At 39.8% G+C, this 18,155-nt stretch overlaps 2 protein-coding genes across 18 annotated transcripts in view; one reads left to right on the forward strand and one right to left on the reverse strand.

Annotated features, from left to right (window-relative positions):
- Positions 1-955: 955 nt before the first annotated feature.
- LOC108889090 (homocysteine-responsive endoplasmic reticulum-resident ubiquitin-like domain member 2 protein) lies at positions 956-7,540 on the forward strand. Its single transcript, XM_018685415.1, has 9 exons — positions 956-1,060; positions 1,423-1,786; positions 2,945-3,022; positions 3,806-3,919; positions 4,112-4,242; positions 5,201-5,314; positions 5,413-5,700; positions 5,793-5,907; positions 6,376-7,540. The coding sequence occupies exons 2-9, from the start codon at positions 1,640-1,642 to the stop codon at positions 6,541-6,543; spliced, it is 1,155 nt and encodes a 384-aa protein (XP_018540931.1). The 5' UTR covers positions 956-1,060; positions 1,423-1,639; the 3' UTR covers positions 6,544-7,540.
- A 1,466-nt stretch (positions 7,541-9,006) lies between these two features.
- LOC108889082 (sodium bicarbonate cotransporter 3) overlaps positions 9,007-18,155 on the reverse strand; it is a 39,852-nt gene continuing 30,703 nt past the window's right edge. For 8 of the 17 annotated variants that reach the window (XM_051067729.1, XM_051067753.1, XM_051067742.1 and 5 more), the window contains 11 exons: positions 18,020-18,125; positions 17,644-17,805; positions 16,887-17,000; positions 16,521-16,682; positions 15,205-15,492; positions 14,919-14,987; positions 14,468-14,641; positions 14,159-14,296; positions 13,304-13,404; positions 12,198-12,314; positions 9,007-11,513 (listed from right to left, as the gene is read on the reverse strand). In XM_051067729.1, the coding sequence (XP_050923686.1) occupies positions 11,432-11,513; positions 12,198-12,314; positions 13,304-13,404; positions 14,159-14,296; positions 14,468-14,641; positions 14,919-14,987; positions 15,205-15,492; positions 16,521-16,682; positions 16,887-17,000; positions 17,644-17,805; positions 18,020-18,125 (1,513 nt within the window). In that variant the 3' untranslated portion in view covers positions 9,007-11,431. Of the gene's footprint in view, positions 11,514-12,197; positions 12,315-12,822; positions 12,872-13,303; positions 13,405-14,158; positions 14,297-14,467; positions 14,642-14,918; positions 14,988-15,204; positions 15,493-16,520; positions 16,683-16,886; positions 17,001-17,643; positions 17,806-18,019; positions 18,126-18,155 lie in introns of all 17 variants that reach the window. The other 9 variants (XM_018685403.1, XM_018685400.1, XM_018685395.1 and 6 more) reach the window with 5 other exon arrangements.

Raw genomic sequence — 18,155 nt, forward strand, 5'->3', positions numbered from 1 at the left:
GTGGATTCAGGAATCGAATAATTTTCTACAGCTATCAACCTCACGTTTAAAACTGAATCATTCAAAGAGAGTGTATCAGTTTTATCTGGTAAAAGAGTAAGATGTAGGTTTTTATCAAACACACTGTAGCATCACATCATAACGCTTTTCCAAGGTTTTTTTTCCCCCCTGATGGCCATTCACATTTCTCAGCAGTCCTGGCCTTGATTCTTCATCAGTGATGAATGTACGTGATAATTTGGATACAGCAAATTAATAAGATTACAATTCACATTGAGAAATCTGTTCAAGGACACCAACTTTTCATCTCTTGAAACCAGAGAGAGAACTACTGAGGGGCTAGGGTGTTACACTGTGCCACCAGGAGATGGCAGTTGAATTAAATCCCTTCAACTGCTGTAGACTTCAACCCATCATGGCGCATTGTACATCTCACTTCTGATCAGTTAATTGCTCAATCAGAGACTCAGTTCCTGTCTTTGTCTTGCATTGATGCCACACTCAAACAGATGGCAGATATTTTGAAAAACACATTTATTTATTTGTTCTACAACTGCTCATTTTATTCTAACCAGTAAGAAGCAAATTACATCTTCAGTATCTTACACACTCTGTATGTCTGAATAGGAAAACTTTTGAAAATCACTGGTGCAAACTCCATTGCCAGTTTAATTAGTAGACTCAGTTGAAAAATAATGCAGTCTAATACAACTGACTTACAATAAATCCTACCTTCATGGAAGTTATAATGGTCATTTTAGAGGCTATAGTTAATGGTGTTGTTAAATTGTATTATGTTATGATTTTATGTTATCAATTCTATTTATTTAGAATTGAAATTTTCTCTTTGTTGAAACATTTTATGTATTTATGCTCCATATTGGTTTTTAGTCGAATCACTGTTCAAACATCTTTGCCCAGTGGGGGGCGGTAATAACCCGTAATACTGAGTGTCGACAACCACCCGAGAATCCAACGAAGAAGTCCAACACCCAGGTTCAGCCGGAGCTTGGAGTTACAAGTGGGCAACACTTCGGTTACCAGGAGGTAAACAAGGCAGGTAAGCTAGGTGTATCAGGACTCAATTTTAGACGAACATCGTAATAGAGCTAGAGTGTCTTCAATTGTCTCGCAAAGTACACTAGCTAACAACTTTTTCTGCTCGATTTGACTAACGTTAGTAGCAGAAAACCCAGTGAAGCTAACGTTAGCTTAGCCAGCTGTTAAATACCCCGGACTAGTGTTAGCTAGTACATGCCGCACTCAAACAACTAACGCTTCCTTCTTTGTTAAATTATATTGAAACGTTATGTCCGATGACAGATTTGTACTCACTTGTTTGTAGCTCACATTACTCGACCGTCATATATCAAACTGTGATGTTATTGGGGTCAGGCTAACCTGATGTTTTCCTTTCTTCAGGCTCCAGCTGTGTACCGTCTGTACAAAATTACAGGAAACACCTTGCAGCTGCAGATTAACGACATCAGGCTTTTCATAACATTGAAGCTTTGCTCTGATGCTGCCAAGAACCCGCTAGAAAACTATTAGGAGGGACTGGAGCCAGGACCCAGACAAGGCAGCCCAGATCCTTTTTTATTCTGTTTTGTTGTCCATTGAAGACAAATGGTTTTGAGCCATGGATCAAGCTGTTGTGGACAGTCCTGTTACCCTTGTCATCAGGGCTCCCAACCAGAAGTACAATGACCAGACCATCAACTGTTACCAGAACTGGACTGTGGAGAAACTCAAAGCACACCTGTCAGATGTGTACCCAAGTAAACCAGTGAGTATTTCTCTCTCTGATCCACTCATTGCTGCTGATGTCTCTGATCTTTTCTGCTTTCCTGTCATCCAGCCAGCTTATCACGCATGTTTAATAGGAGGGTTACATCAGTATCTGTATCTGGGAGTTTGACAGCATAGTGTGATAGGAAACATCTGGTGGACAAATGTACCCAGATTGACACAAACAGTTAACATCAGTAGCTTGCTATGCATTGTCAGCTCACTCACCAGGATGTGATGATATCTTTGTGTTTAAACTCAAGAAGTGAATAGGTCATGATAGGATTCAGCATGTCAGATGTCAGATTTACATTTACACACAGAATTAGTGTGGAAGAATGTGAAAGAAATTAATATAATGTATTGTATTTTAAACTTTCGAGTCTGAGTCTGAGTCCAGCATTTACACAGCTACAGCCAGCATTTCCCAGTTGAACTTTTCTTGCCTTTTGAATTCCGCTAAATTTCCTCTGTGATTCACATTGCTGTTGAATAATCACCAAGTGACACAGACATTAATCTTGATCCTTGATTCTCTGAAGTGAAAGTAGTTAGGCCTCAAGAGTCTCAAACTTAACCAAAAAGTGCCTCAGAGTCTGCAGATTTGACGTCACAGTGAAATGAAGGTGTTTAGATTCCTGTTTTATTGTGCTGCTAATCTGACTTTGCTCCCCTCTCTCTCTGCTCAGTACTTGTTCTGATGCAATCATTGTAAACACACAGGGACAAACTGCTCCCTTGTAAAGCTGTAGAGGAATTTAACATAATTTAGCAGACATTAACTGAGGCAAAACTGAACAATGAGGCAACTTGAACCCAGAATAAAAGATTCTGGATTGCATGTGACCAGGATTTAAAATAGGCTATTTAAATTCCTGAATGGTCGTACAGTGAATGTAGGCTTTAAGAGGACACACTCTAACCTTCTTGTACTTCCAGTTTAATCCAGTATTAAGACCCACTTATTCCAATTCAGGTTACTATGATCTCATCCTCATTACTCACTCACACAAAATCTCTGGCTTTTGATGTTGTGACCTACATTACCAAGCTTGCTCTTCTCCTGCTTGTTGTCATATTGATAGTAGTGCAGTACATTCTTGACATTGTTGCTAATATACAGATTCTCTGACCTTGTTGTCACAAAACTTTTTAGAGCTCCAAAGACCAGAGGCTGGTGTATTCTGGGAAGCTGCTTTTGGATCACTTTACTTTAAAAGATGTGCTCAGAAAGGTAGGTTCTCTGTGTTGTTATGGGCCTGGTTTTCTTGTCTGACAAAGAGATTCTAGTTTAATCATCGTTAGCCCAACACAGAGCACATGAGCTGCCTGATTCCTTGTTTTGACTGACTGTGTACACCACGTGGCCTTAAATATGTGGACACCTGGTGTCACAGCTCGGGAAAAGTCCCAAAAAAATAACTAATGGTTAATGCTGTTTTATGTGAAAATCTCACATTTAAGTAAATTAAAAAGCAATGAATTGATTTAACAAAAAATGCAAAGACAAAAATATCAGGCATAGAATTATAGCCACTGAAGAGAGAGTAGAGAGGGACATCAGTGGACAGGTGCATTACAGCTAAAATGAGAGACTTCATCTTGTTCTTTATTTTTGTTTTGTTCTTTAATTTGATTTGATTTTTGAATTTATTTCCTAATTTGCTGCTTGTTTTGTGCCTCAGGGCAGCAGCAATAGACACAACATGTATTTTTAAAGGAACTTAGGCTTTCCTATAATTGGGTGATATTTTACTGAGAAAATCAGTGTGGTGTGTTGTTATCTTTATCAGTGTAGAATTTACCAATATTACACACATATTATGAATGTACCTCTTATTTTTAATTTCACACACTTGAAGGAAATGGCCAAAAGTGAGTTCAGAGGGTTTAGAATTGTTCTGCATTGGTTAAATGTCGCAGTGTTCACTCGATAAAGTCAGAAGGTGATTTTGTTTTTCTTTGAACATGCAATACTTAGACTCTGTTTGATAATGAGCTGTATTGGCTTCTACAGCAGGATGAGTACCATATGCTCCATCTGGTGTGCGCCTCGCGAACCCCTCCCAGCTCCCCAAAGCCCCCCCGCAGCCGCGGTAACAAGCCTCAGGAGAACTCGGCCAGTCCCACGGTGGGTCAACAACGCACTCGTCACTCCTTTCCATTAATTTCATCATCACCACATTTTCCTTTCATCATCCAGCACACTGCTGTAAGCTGCACGTCCCTGAGGATTTGAAAAGCTTTGCTTGGCTTTTTTTTTTTTAAAGATGAACTATAAACTATTATGAATATTCAGAACTTATTTTCCTTCTGGTTGTAGACTCTTACAAACTCAAATAGCCCTTCCACTGGTCAAGAACCCCAGTCATCGGTAGGAGAGAGCAGTGATGGACTCAGACAGCGAGCTGGACCCTTCCCTTACCAACAGATGTATTCACAGTTTATGCACAGGTAAGCTTCTGGACTGGTGAAACTTTGATATCTTCTGCAGTGCATTCTACAGTGCAGAGGAAAAGGATTCTTTAGTAAGCTGACTCACCACAGGAACTTAAAATTTCAGCAGATTTTTAACTGTGAGGTGATCATTCCAGACCTGTTGTGCCTTAATGCACTTAGGAAATACACCTTATAGAAATGTAACTGCAAATAATGTTGAAATAAGCACCCCAGTCTCTTAAAGTTTAACACACAGTGGCAGTCTTACTACATTGGATCTAGTAGCATTTCCATATCTCTTTCGACGTGGTATGGCTGCACTCAATGCAATTTGATGATAAGAACAGTGGTTGATGTGGTTGAGATGAAAAATAACCAGGATATGAGCCAGACTTCCCACAGTCTGTCACCTGATCATTCTCTTGGCATTTAAGCTGTGCTGTTGTTCGCTCCACATCCAAGTGTGAACATCATACAGCCTGACCTGGTTGGAGACTTTCTGTGTGGAGTTTGCACGCTCGCCCGTGCCTGTGTAGGTTTCCATTGGGTTCTCCAGCCTCCCCCCACAGTCAACAGACATGCAGGTTAGGTTAATTGGTAACTCTAAATTGCCTGTAGGTGTGAATGTGAGTGTAAATGGTTGGCTGTCTCTTATATGTCGGCCCTGTGATAGATTGGAGACCTCTCAGTCAATGTCAGCTGGGATTGACTCCAGCTCCCTGCAACTCAAAAAAGGACAAGCGGTATAGCTAATGGATGTATAGATTAGTGTAGATTTTGTGTACATTCTAAGTCCCGGTTTTTCTTCCACTTTGGTCATTAAAATATTATTAAGCTTGTGTCTTGACTGGGCAATGAATTTGTCTGTCTCTTAAAGCCTTAGCCACTCATCCTTTACAAATTTTAAGTATACCTATAGTCATGTGACAGGCGAAGTGTACCTGTCTTTGTGATGCAGTGTCTCTTTTTCCAGCTGGAATCAGTACTCTCCACAGCTAGCTCCTCCCACAAACATGCCTGCTTATTACAACCCCATGACGTTAATGTGGTGGCAGCAGCTGTACGCCCGGCAGTACTACATGCATTAGTAAGTCCCTTTATGTTTCTGGTGAATGTTTGTAGAACTTGTTCAGTGTTATCATCCAGCTCTGCTCACATCCTGTCTGTGTGTCTCTCTCCCTCCAGTCAGTTACTGGCCGCCTCCTCTCAGCACCTCAGGCCAGACCAGCCCTCGACCCAGCCTAACCAGCCCGACCCTCTGAGCCAGCGACCTCAGGCAGATCGCCGCGGCAACCCCGAGGTCCAGATGAACGCCCAGGGAGGGGAGATCCTGAATGAGGAGGATCTGAACTGGGACTGGCTGGACTGGGTGTACACGTTTTCACGTGCCGCCATTTTGCTCAGTATAGTCTACTTCTACTCCTCCTTCAGCCGCTTTGTCATGGTGATGATGGCCATGCTGGTGCTTTACCTGTGCGTGATCCTTTCACTTTGCTTGAGTACGTCAGCCAGAGAACTTGAGAACTTGGGAAGTTATAACTCGGTTTGGTTGTTTCTGTCTGCAGGCACCAGGCCGGCTGGTTCCCCTTCAACCTGGAGAACGAACTCCAGCTCCCCGGAGACAGAGCCAATCAGGACGATATGGAGGGAGAGCTACAAAATCACGACTTACAAGAAATGGTCATTGTCTCTCTCCATCCATCTCAGCTTTACCAAGATCATTACTGCAGGGCTGATGGGATTTTTATCTGTAACAATGACTGTGTCTGTAGCACAATTTTCTCACAAAAGCACCGGTTTTCAGGTCATTAAGTGATTTTCAGTGAATTGTCAGATTGACACAAAAAGTAGAAATCAGTTTCAGACGAGATGATAGACCCTTGGTGTCGGTTGCAAATACGGCTGAATGTAACGTAAGAAAACTTCATCAGGGACCAAACAGACTTTGACTCTTTTGAAAAACTTTATCTAACAAGTCTGTATTGCTCAAACACTGACAGTAACTTTGCATTAAGGAGCTATTGCTGAAGCTAGCTCAGTAGGTATCTTATTTCACAGTCAAATATTGAATATAGAGGATAGTATGTCACTGTATCATGGAACATATCTCATGGTTGTGTCCCTAAAATTTGACTTTGTCCCGTACAGGAAGGAGTGATGGATGACGGCTCGGATGACGATGGGGAAAGCGGAGAGGAGGGTGCAGAGGATGCTAACAGTGGCCCCCACACAGGCTTCCTGTCCTCCACGTGGTCATTCATCATCACTTTCTTCATGTCGCTGATCCCAGAGGGACCGCCAAACGCTGCTAACTGAACCACGAGCACCATGAGCCGCCACAGTTCTCCATGGGAGCACATTCTTTCTTTAAGAGGACGACGAGTATCCTACCTGCTTAGGGAAACTGTCTGTCTGTTGCAATGCAGTGTTATAGTTTCCCAGTAGTCTATTTCACTCCATATCTTAGACTTTGAGCCAAAACACAAATGACTGATTTAAGCTGAAAAGAGAAATAGAGTCACTTTATATTGACCTTTTTTTGTTTGTCTGAACAAAGACAAACATTTCGAACTGTCAAAATAACATTAGTTGAACGTCTGTAAACAAGGATTGCTAGTGATGCCTTGTAAACATAGTGAAAATAATAATAGTGTCTGCCAGTGCATTGTTTCTATAATTTATAAAATAGGGACAGCAGGCACATTTTTAAAGAAAAACTACTTGTGTTTAACAAATGGATCTCTTGTTTTTTCTTTGTAAGAAGCTACAATATTTGTTGAAATAGTTTTTGTTTGAATCGTAATGACTTTTTTGTAATGGTGGTTGTATTCAAATGAGAAATTTTAAATGGGCCACTTTAGTCCAAACGCTCAACCTACAGCAAGTAATCCTGAGTCATGTAGCGCCTGTGACTGAGTGAGTGATTTTGTCTTGAGAGTTTAAAAAAAAAAGTGTCTGAACACATTGTGTACTGTGTTGGAAGTGTAACAGAAGAGTGATGTTGGCTACTGAAAAGTGAATCGATGTACCACTAATTCTCTCAAACAGCCTGAAAGAACTGAGTGAGATAGAAGAATCAATCTTCTGCCACCAGTAATGGAATATTAAACAGGATGGGCTGTCGTTGGGATGTAAGTTGTGCAGCATGGAGCGGACAGGATACACTTTAAAAACAAAGCACTGCCACAATGCAGAGTTCATGTAGGACGAATCATACATCTCTGAAGTTTGTGAAAATGGCTGCTGCTGTTACATTTATCATGTTGTGTACCAATAATAATATTAATGTTTATTAAACCTGCTGTCACGGTAATGTAGTCATGTGGTAATATTATCTTCACCTGGGCAAAGAGCAACACATGATCACACATATGAAAGAAAGGCAACATTATTCATTGTTATAGTAAATGGCACTTCACGTTAAATGGTTTGGAGATGATGAGGTCTGAAAATATCATAATATGGAAGATGTGGTGGCCTTGGTCGAGCATATACAACATAGATGTTTGGAGAAAATAGTAAAATATTTAGTCTTGTTATTATGGAATCAGTCACCTTTCTCTTGTGTGAGATTTGGTCATGTCTCAGTCTAGATTAGACATGCTGCTCAAAACCAGTGAGCAATCCAACAAATTCAGTGGAAATAATTGCTGACGTCTCTATGCAAGCGAAATGTTATGTCATTACCTTTTTTTGGAATTGTTGGAACTGTATCTCACACTGACACAGTACCTCATGCAGGAATGAGAACAGAACTGACGCTCTGACTAAAATTATCCTTCTTGCCCTGACCCCCTCAAGGTACAAGGCCTTTTCATATCCATGAATGAACAGTTCACACAGTACTCATCCTGCAAACTCAACTAGTTTGAATTCTGCTCTAGGACTTTGCTTTCTCATATTGTAACACGGAAGGTCTAGATATAAATAATGACTCCACACATCCTTACAACTGTGCACAGCACAAGATTGTCTTGTGCTTCTGTGCACTAATGTAATGACCCAAGTAATGTTTCAAGGCCTTCCACATTCACACAGGTGTTTTCACTTTCTCTGATTACTCAGACCTCTGCTCAGGGTCTGTTACAAGTCGCACTGCCCAAACATGTTCCTACAAAACTAAAGGACAACAAGCAAGGTGTCAATTAAACACCCACACAGTCCAGAGAGGAGGTCTAATTAGTCACGCAAGTGGAAACAACTGTGCATGACCAACCAGTAGGTCTACAGAGGGTTTAAAAAAGCTTCTCAAAATCCATGATTTAAATTAAAAAAAAAAAAGACATTTTCAAACTAATCAGGGTGACCCAGAATTGAAAGAATGCAGACAGAACAGAGGATTCAGAGGTAGTGATGTGTTGAAGCTATGTGCCTGAAGCTGTGGTGTGTAACGCAGATCTTTGCTGCCACCATTTGTCCTTAATGTGGAAAAACAGCCCAGGCTTGATATAAATGGGACAGAGCCTCCATATTATGACTATGAATGGTATCTATCTGTATTTCAATTTCCTGATCCAAACTGAAATATCCAATACCAATATGTGCCATAAGGCAGTCTAGGTGGATACATCTGCCTGACCAATGTCTTGGTCCTGCTACAGTTTTAACTGTACATTTAATAATTCCAAACAAATATAAACGATTATACAAATATAGTATCTATACTGGGCAATTTGACTTTTAGGTGAAGGAACAAGGATTTTCATGAACCTGTCAGGAGGAAGGTGAGGAAAGAACGAGGCCGACAGACAAAAGTGTTAAATGAAGACAGAGAGGAAGTAACCATGTATACACTTTTATTGCTTTGCATCAATCGGCCATGACAAAAAAGTCATAGTTCAAGCTAACAACAGGATGCAGTGTGCTTCACTGATGTTGGGTGTCTGTACATCAGAACAAATACATTTTTGTTAAGTGATGTCAGTGTGATGATGGAGGCCAAAAAGTCCTCCTTTTTGTCGCCGATACTGTTTATCCACCTACATAAGTTTATATATCTTAATTGAGACAGGTGATGTGAAAATAGGGTATTTTTTTAAATCAAAATAGACAATATCATTATGAAATTATAAGTACTTTGTTGGTGGATGTTGACCTCATATTGTGATTATTACACTGATAACTTACATTTTACTGTCAAATGGGTCCATATGTGTAGAGCTATAACCACATATGACTTATTTAAAAAAAAAAAAGAGAGACTTCATTTTTGATGTTGATGATACAATAATTTGACATTCACTAATCATTCAGGAAAACCAGTACCTCAATATTGATTACAGAGCTTTTACGTTGTGAGCAAACACTAGAGCTGTGACAGTATAACACACACACAGAAAACAGTAGCTAGGGTTACATTTGTAAATGGAAGATAACTTGAGTAACATCGTTTGAGTCAGTGGCTCAGGCTACGACCTTCACACAGACATGGAGTAACACTAAGACAGACAAAAGCCTCTGCAAATGAGCCGTGTACTGGTTTCACTCTTGTAAAGTAAAGATGGTCTGTCTTTGGCATTTGTGTGCCGCTGTGTGTGTGTGTTTACCTGTACATCTGTTCTCAACACTTAAAAATGATCAGTACAAGACTTTGCACATTAAGAGCTTCGACAAGGCACGTAAGCTATTGTCCGTACAGTCACTGCAGCTACACACAGACAGAGCTGATGAAACAGACACAAAAATTAGTTTCACAATTTCTTCTTTGCCTGGATATTAACTAGGTTCATGGTCCATACATCGCACAGTATGGAATACTTATTGCTAAAACAGGACTGCACTTAGCAAAAAAAGAACAGCTTCATAGAATATAATAGTTTTTACATTTACTGTAGAAATATTTTGCATAAAATGATTTGCAATGCTAGACATACCAAATTATCTTTACACCACACACACACACTATAACCAACAATAATACAGACAGTATAAAAACAGGTGCAACTAACGGGTCACGAATATTCTCTCTTTTTTAATTCTGCACCTTACTATATTATTTTATGATTTACAGCATTTATTAAAATAGTTGTGATACCAGTGATGAAAGGAATACAGTGGACAGTTAATTATCGCTGTGTTGTGACAAAAATATGAAGTGACCACAGTCAGAAATCCTTCAAGATTCCTGAGTTGTTTAATTAACATTTGAACAACAGCTCTATAGATACTATGGGAGGAGAAGTAACCTTTCTTATTAACACACTATAATCCATTTTAGGTAAGAAACTATACTGGCAAAGTGCTTACTGTACAGTACAGACTTTATATGGCCTCAGAAGTAGGTTTCCTATAATGCTACGAATGTAAAACAACACAGTATACATACATACATATAATGATTATTTCTATAACAGCACATATAATATGAACAATGAGGTTTACAGTGAAAATAACTGACCAACTTTTCAGCAGCAATATCAATACTGAGTGTTCCCCTGGAGGAAGGAGAAATGATTTTTAAGTCTATAAAGATGTATGCAGTAGTAATGTAGTTTAGTATTAGTATCTGAATGTACCTCTGTTTTGGTTTGTGTCATTTACTGTGCCAGACCAATTATAAAATATAACCATCTGTCACTGACAGTACCTGAATGGCTTTAATCGAATGAGTATTGAAGCTGGTGTATAATCGTGAAAAGGTCTTAATCTGACCTAAAAAACAATGGAAACAAACAGTGCAGGACAACTCATGGTGCATGAGCTGCAAGAACCAAACATGTACAGTACTGTGACCAGCTAAAACAATAACAGTAAAACTGAAATTAAAATATACAAGGGGTTAAAAATAAAATTAAATACACACAGTCCAAAAATCCCCACCAGTGAGACCCCTTCCTTTGGCATCTGTGGTTTGAATGGGTGATAAGAAAATTGCTAAACAGAGAGAGTTCCTAAACAGTGAGAATCGGTGGGCAGTTAACAGCAGAATTCCTTCGTTTCTCGGAAATGTGCGCTCTACAGTGCATCGCGGCAGCCATTTGTACATGTGCTGCACACTTCAAGACTAGAATGGAGTAGGACTCACAGCCCTGGGGGAGCTCGCCTGCTGCCCTGAAGATGGGGAGCTGTGCAGGCAGGTTGTGCTGCTCCAGTTCTATGCTCCCTTTCCCACTAAAATGGTGCCCGTCAGCCAGCGGGGTAAAGTGTTGCGTGGGAGAAGGTAACAGGAAGGAGGGGAAGGAGCCCCCCGTGCCCTCCCCCTTTATCACAGGAAGGTCTCGGCAGTGGAACCTCTTCCAGGGGTGTCTGGGCTGACGTCGACTCTAACACAGGCCACCTTCTCCTGGCTGTTATACAAAGGTGGAGATACAGAGTGAGGTGAGTGTTTCTGCAAATTTATGGTAGTGCTAAGAGCGGAGAGCAACTGCAAATGTGAGATTTTGTTAGGATGAGAAGTGATAGATAGCGCTCAATTACCAGTACGCTTAGAACAAGATTTCACCACCTACAGAACGCCTTGTTGATGACAGGGCTTATGTGAGGACTGTTAAAATATGCAGCTTTTAATTGTGACAGGAAAAGTTGTCAACATTTTTTGTTAAAATGTTTATGGCTTCCTATATAAAGTCAAACTTTGTGAGATCAATTACATTTTGTAATATAATATTCCTGCCAATATACTCAAATTTAGCCGTATGTTTGCTCGTACAGATTTAGACTGTGGCACCCAACACACTATACTACATTCTACTGACTTATACTTAAAAAGGCCATAGTCATTTTAGTTAATTATATTCTCAAAATCCTGCTTTAAATATTAAACTGATCTTCTACCTTCCAGCCAACAACGTGCTTCAGTTTGTTTCACTACAGTGCAAAAATAATCATGCGATCTTAAAACCTGCCTGACAAACAGTTTTCTCCTCACAGACAACATTTAGTCATCTCTTTAGTCCACATTATGTTACCATATTAAAATAATACAGGTGGGAGCATGGGCTCTGGAAAACTCCAGGAGATGGCATAGCTACCTTCCACTACACTTCATAGGTTGGTGACAAGACTCTGCACTCGGGTTCACTGCTTTCCATACTGCTGTTTTGTCCATTTCATCAGAGATATTTACTAGCAAGGGGTCAGAATAAGAACTACATGCCAAAGTGCAAACACACACGCACACAAACATGAACACAAACACAAAGAGAAGACAGGCATGTTGACATCAGATCAGCGGGGGAGGTTCAGTGCAAGACAGTTCAAATGAGCAGAAACAAACATGCACATAAATCAGATTAAAACAAATTAAACTCAGCAGACTTTACATGTGACATACAGTATGTTCAGTGTTAACATGTGACATTTTCTGCATTAGAGGCAAAAGTCAGGAGTTGACTGTGTGCACATTATTAGTTAGTTAGACAAGAATAAAATGATTTCAACAAGACAAACATTTTATCACAGACCATTTACAGTCAAAATAAAAAAGAACACAACAACACACAAAGCAGCGTGTTTTAAAGCCAGTGTTTTCTGTTTCTGTAAATAGCTGAGGACTGACAGTTCGGGCCATGCACTAACTGTCTGAGTATCAGTGAGCAGGGTTAGAACGCAGCCATGTGGGTCAGATGTTCTGTATCAGACACACAGCCCTGCTACCTCTTTTTCCATTGGGAGGCTGTGGGTCACTAGTCCTATTCTGTATGATCTGTTCAAGATGGACATAATAACACACAGCTGACTACTAGTGTCAGAATGACCATTTCAAGTTGTATTTATAACATGATGCATCTGAAAATGTTCTTATGGCTCTAGTTTATTATTTACTTTGACCTACAGGTTTCTAGACTGGTTTTCTGGATATTTTCAGCCATTAAGACATTAGAGAGGAAGTAAAATCATTTGGGAACCATTTATATTAAGTGTAGTCCATAAAACATTTTAAGCCACCATAAAACTGTCTTTAGCTGCCTTTGTGAGAATCCAAACATTAAATATAATCACAGTTGTTGGAGTGATACACTATTGTATAATTAAAAATTGAATATACTTAATGCCTAATTAAGCATCTGCATCAAAATGCTGCTTTTCATTCCAGAGTTGGACATCAAAGTGTGGTTTAATGTTGTGCATCACTCACCTCCCTGAGAGTGACTTCACTGGGATGTTGAGCGGGTTCGAGCCTTCAAAGCTGACCTTCAGTCCCATCTCCTCTTCCTCCTGCAGTCTGGACTCTTCCTCCTGGTGAAAACAGCAGCGGCAGCATAAATTAAAAACCAGCTGTTACTGCAGTGAGGCACCTCCTGCTGAAACACTTATGTCTTAGTATATCTGCATATTAACAGCATTTTAAATATATGAATTTTTGGCTGGGTATTCTGACATTACAGTGGTTTATGCTCACATAAACCCTAAAATTGAATGTTACACAAGTCAGATGCCTTAGATGGCCATTTATATATCTGTTGTCTAAAATCCAAATCTGAATTACTGTATTGTGCACTGCTATTGTCATTACCAGATTGACAGTGATATTTAAATGATTTGCTAGGCTCGAGAATTTTTTTTTACTTCTGTAAATCAAAGAGAAATAGAGGATTTTTATGCATTTGTAATGTTAAGGTTTAAATGAATGAACAAATGAATGAATGAACTGGTTGTTTTTCTGTCAGTTCAAAGCGTGACCTCATGAACAGAAGGTTCTACAGTCATTCTAAGCATTTAATAATCTGACACACATTATGAATACTAAACGAATTAGGGTGATAAATTTGAACTTTAAGGTTGCATGGTTCTGTAACTAAAGAGTCTGAGTTAATGAAGTTTAGATTTTCTCCAGTTTGAAGTGTTATCACTGCAGTACAAAAACATGAAAAGGTTTCTACAGTCAACCTTTTGTTATAAAATAGAAAAACTAAACAGTTCTCATCTCCTTACTTTAATTACAGTCTGACTCGTTATTGTCACTACAAAAAAATCATGAAATTAGATTTACCAGCTTTTCACGGGCTTTCTTTTTCTTGTCATCCTCTTTCTTCTTCTTGCTTTCTGGCATCAAATCATCCAGCCAACTCAGCTCTCTCTTGGTGAAGAAAAAGTCTAGAAGCTTTCGGACAAAGACCAGTGCCAAAACCTGGAGACATACAGACACGGAAAATATGATCAAAAATGTCATATCACAATATATACAACTGATATCTAATGTAGTGTGCCAGTTGAGTATTTGAGGCTCTATCTGCTTTTATGTCTTTAACATCTCATGTAGTAGTAGTAAAACATGAGTCACTGAGGCTGAAGTCATTACCATCATGGGAAACACAACAGCTGCTGCAGAGGCCTTGATGACCCAGAGCAGCACCAGACAGGTGAGCTGCACCAGGGTGAAGATGTGGACCTTCCACAGCGGCACATAACGAAGATAGATCAGATCAGGCTGGTGCTTGGCAGGCATGCCAAACAGTTTGATTCTGTCAAAGAACTACAGAGGAAATGAGAGGAAAGAGACTCAGCGAGGGAGATAAGGAATGCAAATGGAAAAGACCGGAAAGACGAGGGGTGACGAGGAAAGAGGAAAATTCAATACATTATTCAGAAGAGGGAACACGTTTAACAAAAGCTTTTAAGGATTCAGAATTACGATCAAAGGTTTGGAACTGCAAGGGCCAAACTTATCTTTACTAACAGCTCATGACTGCTCTTCTGTTCAAAATCAAAGGGCATATTATCTTCAAAGAGCAGCAGTAGTAGAGTCTTACTTGAATGCCTTTGAGGGAAGAGACGCCCATGTAGAGGAAGACTCCATACAGGACTGGCATAGGAATGAACTGTAAAGAGCAGAAGTCAAGCGACACAGCATAAATTATTCAACTTCCAGTGCAGGAAAAGAAAGACTAACATGTCATTTGTTGTAGCACGATACATGAAATATATATATTGAATAAACAACACATACGAGTGACTTTAAAGATCAATTATATCAACATGAAGGACGGCAAGCCCAGGAAGGTATTAACTATTATTCTAATGATTACACCAGCTCACCTTGAGCACTGAGGTCATGAAAACAGAGCAACCCATGAGGACAAAGATCATGAATCCAGTGACCCGCTGCTCTCGGATGCCAAGAAACTTGGGCTGCTCTCCTGGAGCGGAGCAGCCGGACTCTACTTTCAGGCTGTTAACGTGGGAGATGGAGAGGACGGTGGCGGCCACAAACCACGGTAAGCCCATGATTGAGCACACACCCAGCATTACTGCCACTACAAGCAAATCCAGGTGATAGCCACAGCCTTTCTGTAGGGATACACAAGGAAACATGACAGCTGAGAGCTGTCTAGGCAATGATAAGAGTTTGTCCTTGTCCCTTAAGTATATATAGAATAACAGAATCATACAGGACAAGGAGAACAATCTTTTATTAATCTTTTTCCATAGTTGGAATATTCAAGGTGGGTTGAATTTAGTTGAAGCCCTGTAGAACCTTGAGGAATAAAAATATCCAATTTCTGTGGGATGAGCACAGCAGAGGAGGAGACAGACAAGAGAATATGTTAGCGTCAACCATAATTCAGGATGACAGAAAGGGAGAGAGAGAAGTGGTGAGACATGAGCGAGCTACAGATGATTAGAGAGGTGTAGAGAGAGCAAGGAACAGACAGAACGACAGCAAGCTGGAGGCGGCATGAATGAGTACAAAGTTAAAAGAAAATATAGAAAAAAAAAAACATAAAACAGGTGAACAGACAGATTGGTGACACAGAAACCGAGTTTAGACTTTTGGTATATTCTGATTTACAAAACTAAATCTATGCAGACCAAATGATAAACCCAACAGCAGATTAAAATGTACATGGGCATTAATTTTACTAGTTAAGTTTAGCACACTGAAGCTCCCTTGGATGCACTGACATCTCAAGTAGCTCCAAACATCAGTGATGGATGTTTCATTAAAACTGCATGTAAGGGAGCTACAGAGTGCAGACCTTCATTTACCTTTCTTCATATTGTTTTATTGGTCCAACACCTGTTTGTGTTTTATGGGATATGTATATCTACTATACTGTCATTAATTTTACTATTATTACTACTTTAACAATGGAATCAAATATTGGATTTTGAATGTGCAGTATTTCTGCAGTATTATTCAAACTATATAGTGCATTTGGTACATTAATAATATCACACATTGACATAATTCTAAGTGTTTTTAATGATAGATAATAGAATTTTTATGACTTTTGTGATATTTGTCCAGTTAATCTTAGATGCAACACAGCTATAGTTTGCACTACTGGATATTAAAGAGGGGGAAAGGCACCACAGGCAAAATTAGAAAAGACACATAGCACAAGTCTGACCTTGAGTTTGTGCTCTTTGCGGTTTATGATGACTGCAGTGATCTGCTGGTCCATAAAGATGAGGATGGTGCAGAGCAGGGCAGGAAGTGCTGCCACCAGCAGTGTCCACCAGGGATTTCCTCCTAAAGGGTCCATCAGCCAGCCTCGGTTCTTTGAAGTTGGCTGTAGGGAGAAGGTAGGGATGCAGGGATGTACTATATTTAGTATATAAGGTATAAAAGATTTATTTGAGTTTTACGTAGCAAGTGTAGACATTTGCTTACAAAAGAAAACAGTTATAGAGGATATAATTATGTTTAATTTAAAGCCCCGTCCTGTAATCTGAAACTCATGTATCAAAATAGACAAACTGGAATAGATGCCTACCTCAAAGCGGTCAGGAACATTCAGTTTAGGCGACGGGACCCCCATTAAATAGTCCACCAACACCATGATCATGATGGTTATAAATACAGCAAAGTCACTGATAGTGGAACGCACCTACTCAACATACACACACACACACACACACACACACACACACACACACACACACACACACACACACACACAAAAGAAAAGTACATAGATATAGCTATTCAGAGATTTTAGATGGGCATGTGTGCTGTTTTCTACTGTTAGTTTCAAAATCATCCTCATACACACAGTCAGAAACAGTAGCTGCTTCACAACAGCACCAGTCATTTAATGCAGGTTACTGTCAAGATTCAACAAAGTAGTAATTACTGTTACATTTGTGTCAACAGTAAAAGCATAACAATTTAAACAATACCAACACCTGCCTACACAGAACACCAAGTGATAACAGAGTAGCTGGTACTGTGTGGGAGGATGCAACAAGATCTTTTCTTTCTGTATGGGTACATGAGACTGCTCCTACATACTAATGACTGACACAATGTAAACATTTACATAGTGTTAGAGGATATTAGCTAGTTCTACCCACACTTGCATGTACAGCGATGTAGAAAAACACAGTATTCAATTGTGGATTTATTGATTATTATATTTTAACCAGTTATATAAAACTTTACTGTACTTTAATTTCTTAAAAGCCACCAACAGAAAGGCATTAACAGTAATAAAACAAAAGTGTATATGATAAGTGTAACAAACATCTCACCTTGGTGGGAAAATATCTCTCTGTCTTGAACTGCTTGAGGAAGGAGGACAGGAAGAAGGTGGTGAAGAAGAGGATGATGGACCAGAAGAGAACATCTGGGATGTAGGGCCCATGGTGACCACAGGCTGCACCCACAAACTCCCCATGGAGCATTTTACATGTCTAAAGGAAAAGAAGGAATATTAAATTAGCATTACATTTTGGATTCGTGCTCATGTGACAAAATCTGTATGAATCGGTGAGTGAGTTTGACTTTAAGATATTGGCCAGTGATTACTCTCTGTTTACTGTTTACTCTCCACATCCTTTACATATGACTGTGAGTGTGGATGTGTTACTGCCTACGACACTGGAGGTCACTGTGTGTTTGCCTCACTGAAACATTGAGGTTGCTCCATGGGATAGAGTCTGGGCTGTATCCTGTCCGGTTCCACTCCTGCTGGAGCTGATCTGAGGCATTGGCTGGTGGAGAGCACTGGCACCTAGGGACAAGAGAACAAAAGCAAAGTGAA

Source organism: Lates calcarifer, linkage group LG3 (genome assembly GCF_001640805.2).
Source record: "Lates calcarifer isolate ASB-BC8 linkage group LG3, TLL_Latcal_v3, whole genome shotgun sequence".
In the NCBI taxonomy this organism is placed as follows: Eukaryota; Metazoa; Chordata; class Actinopteri; family Centropomidae; genus Lates; species Lates calcarifer.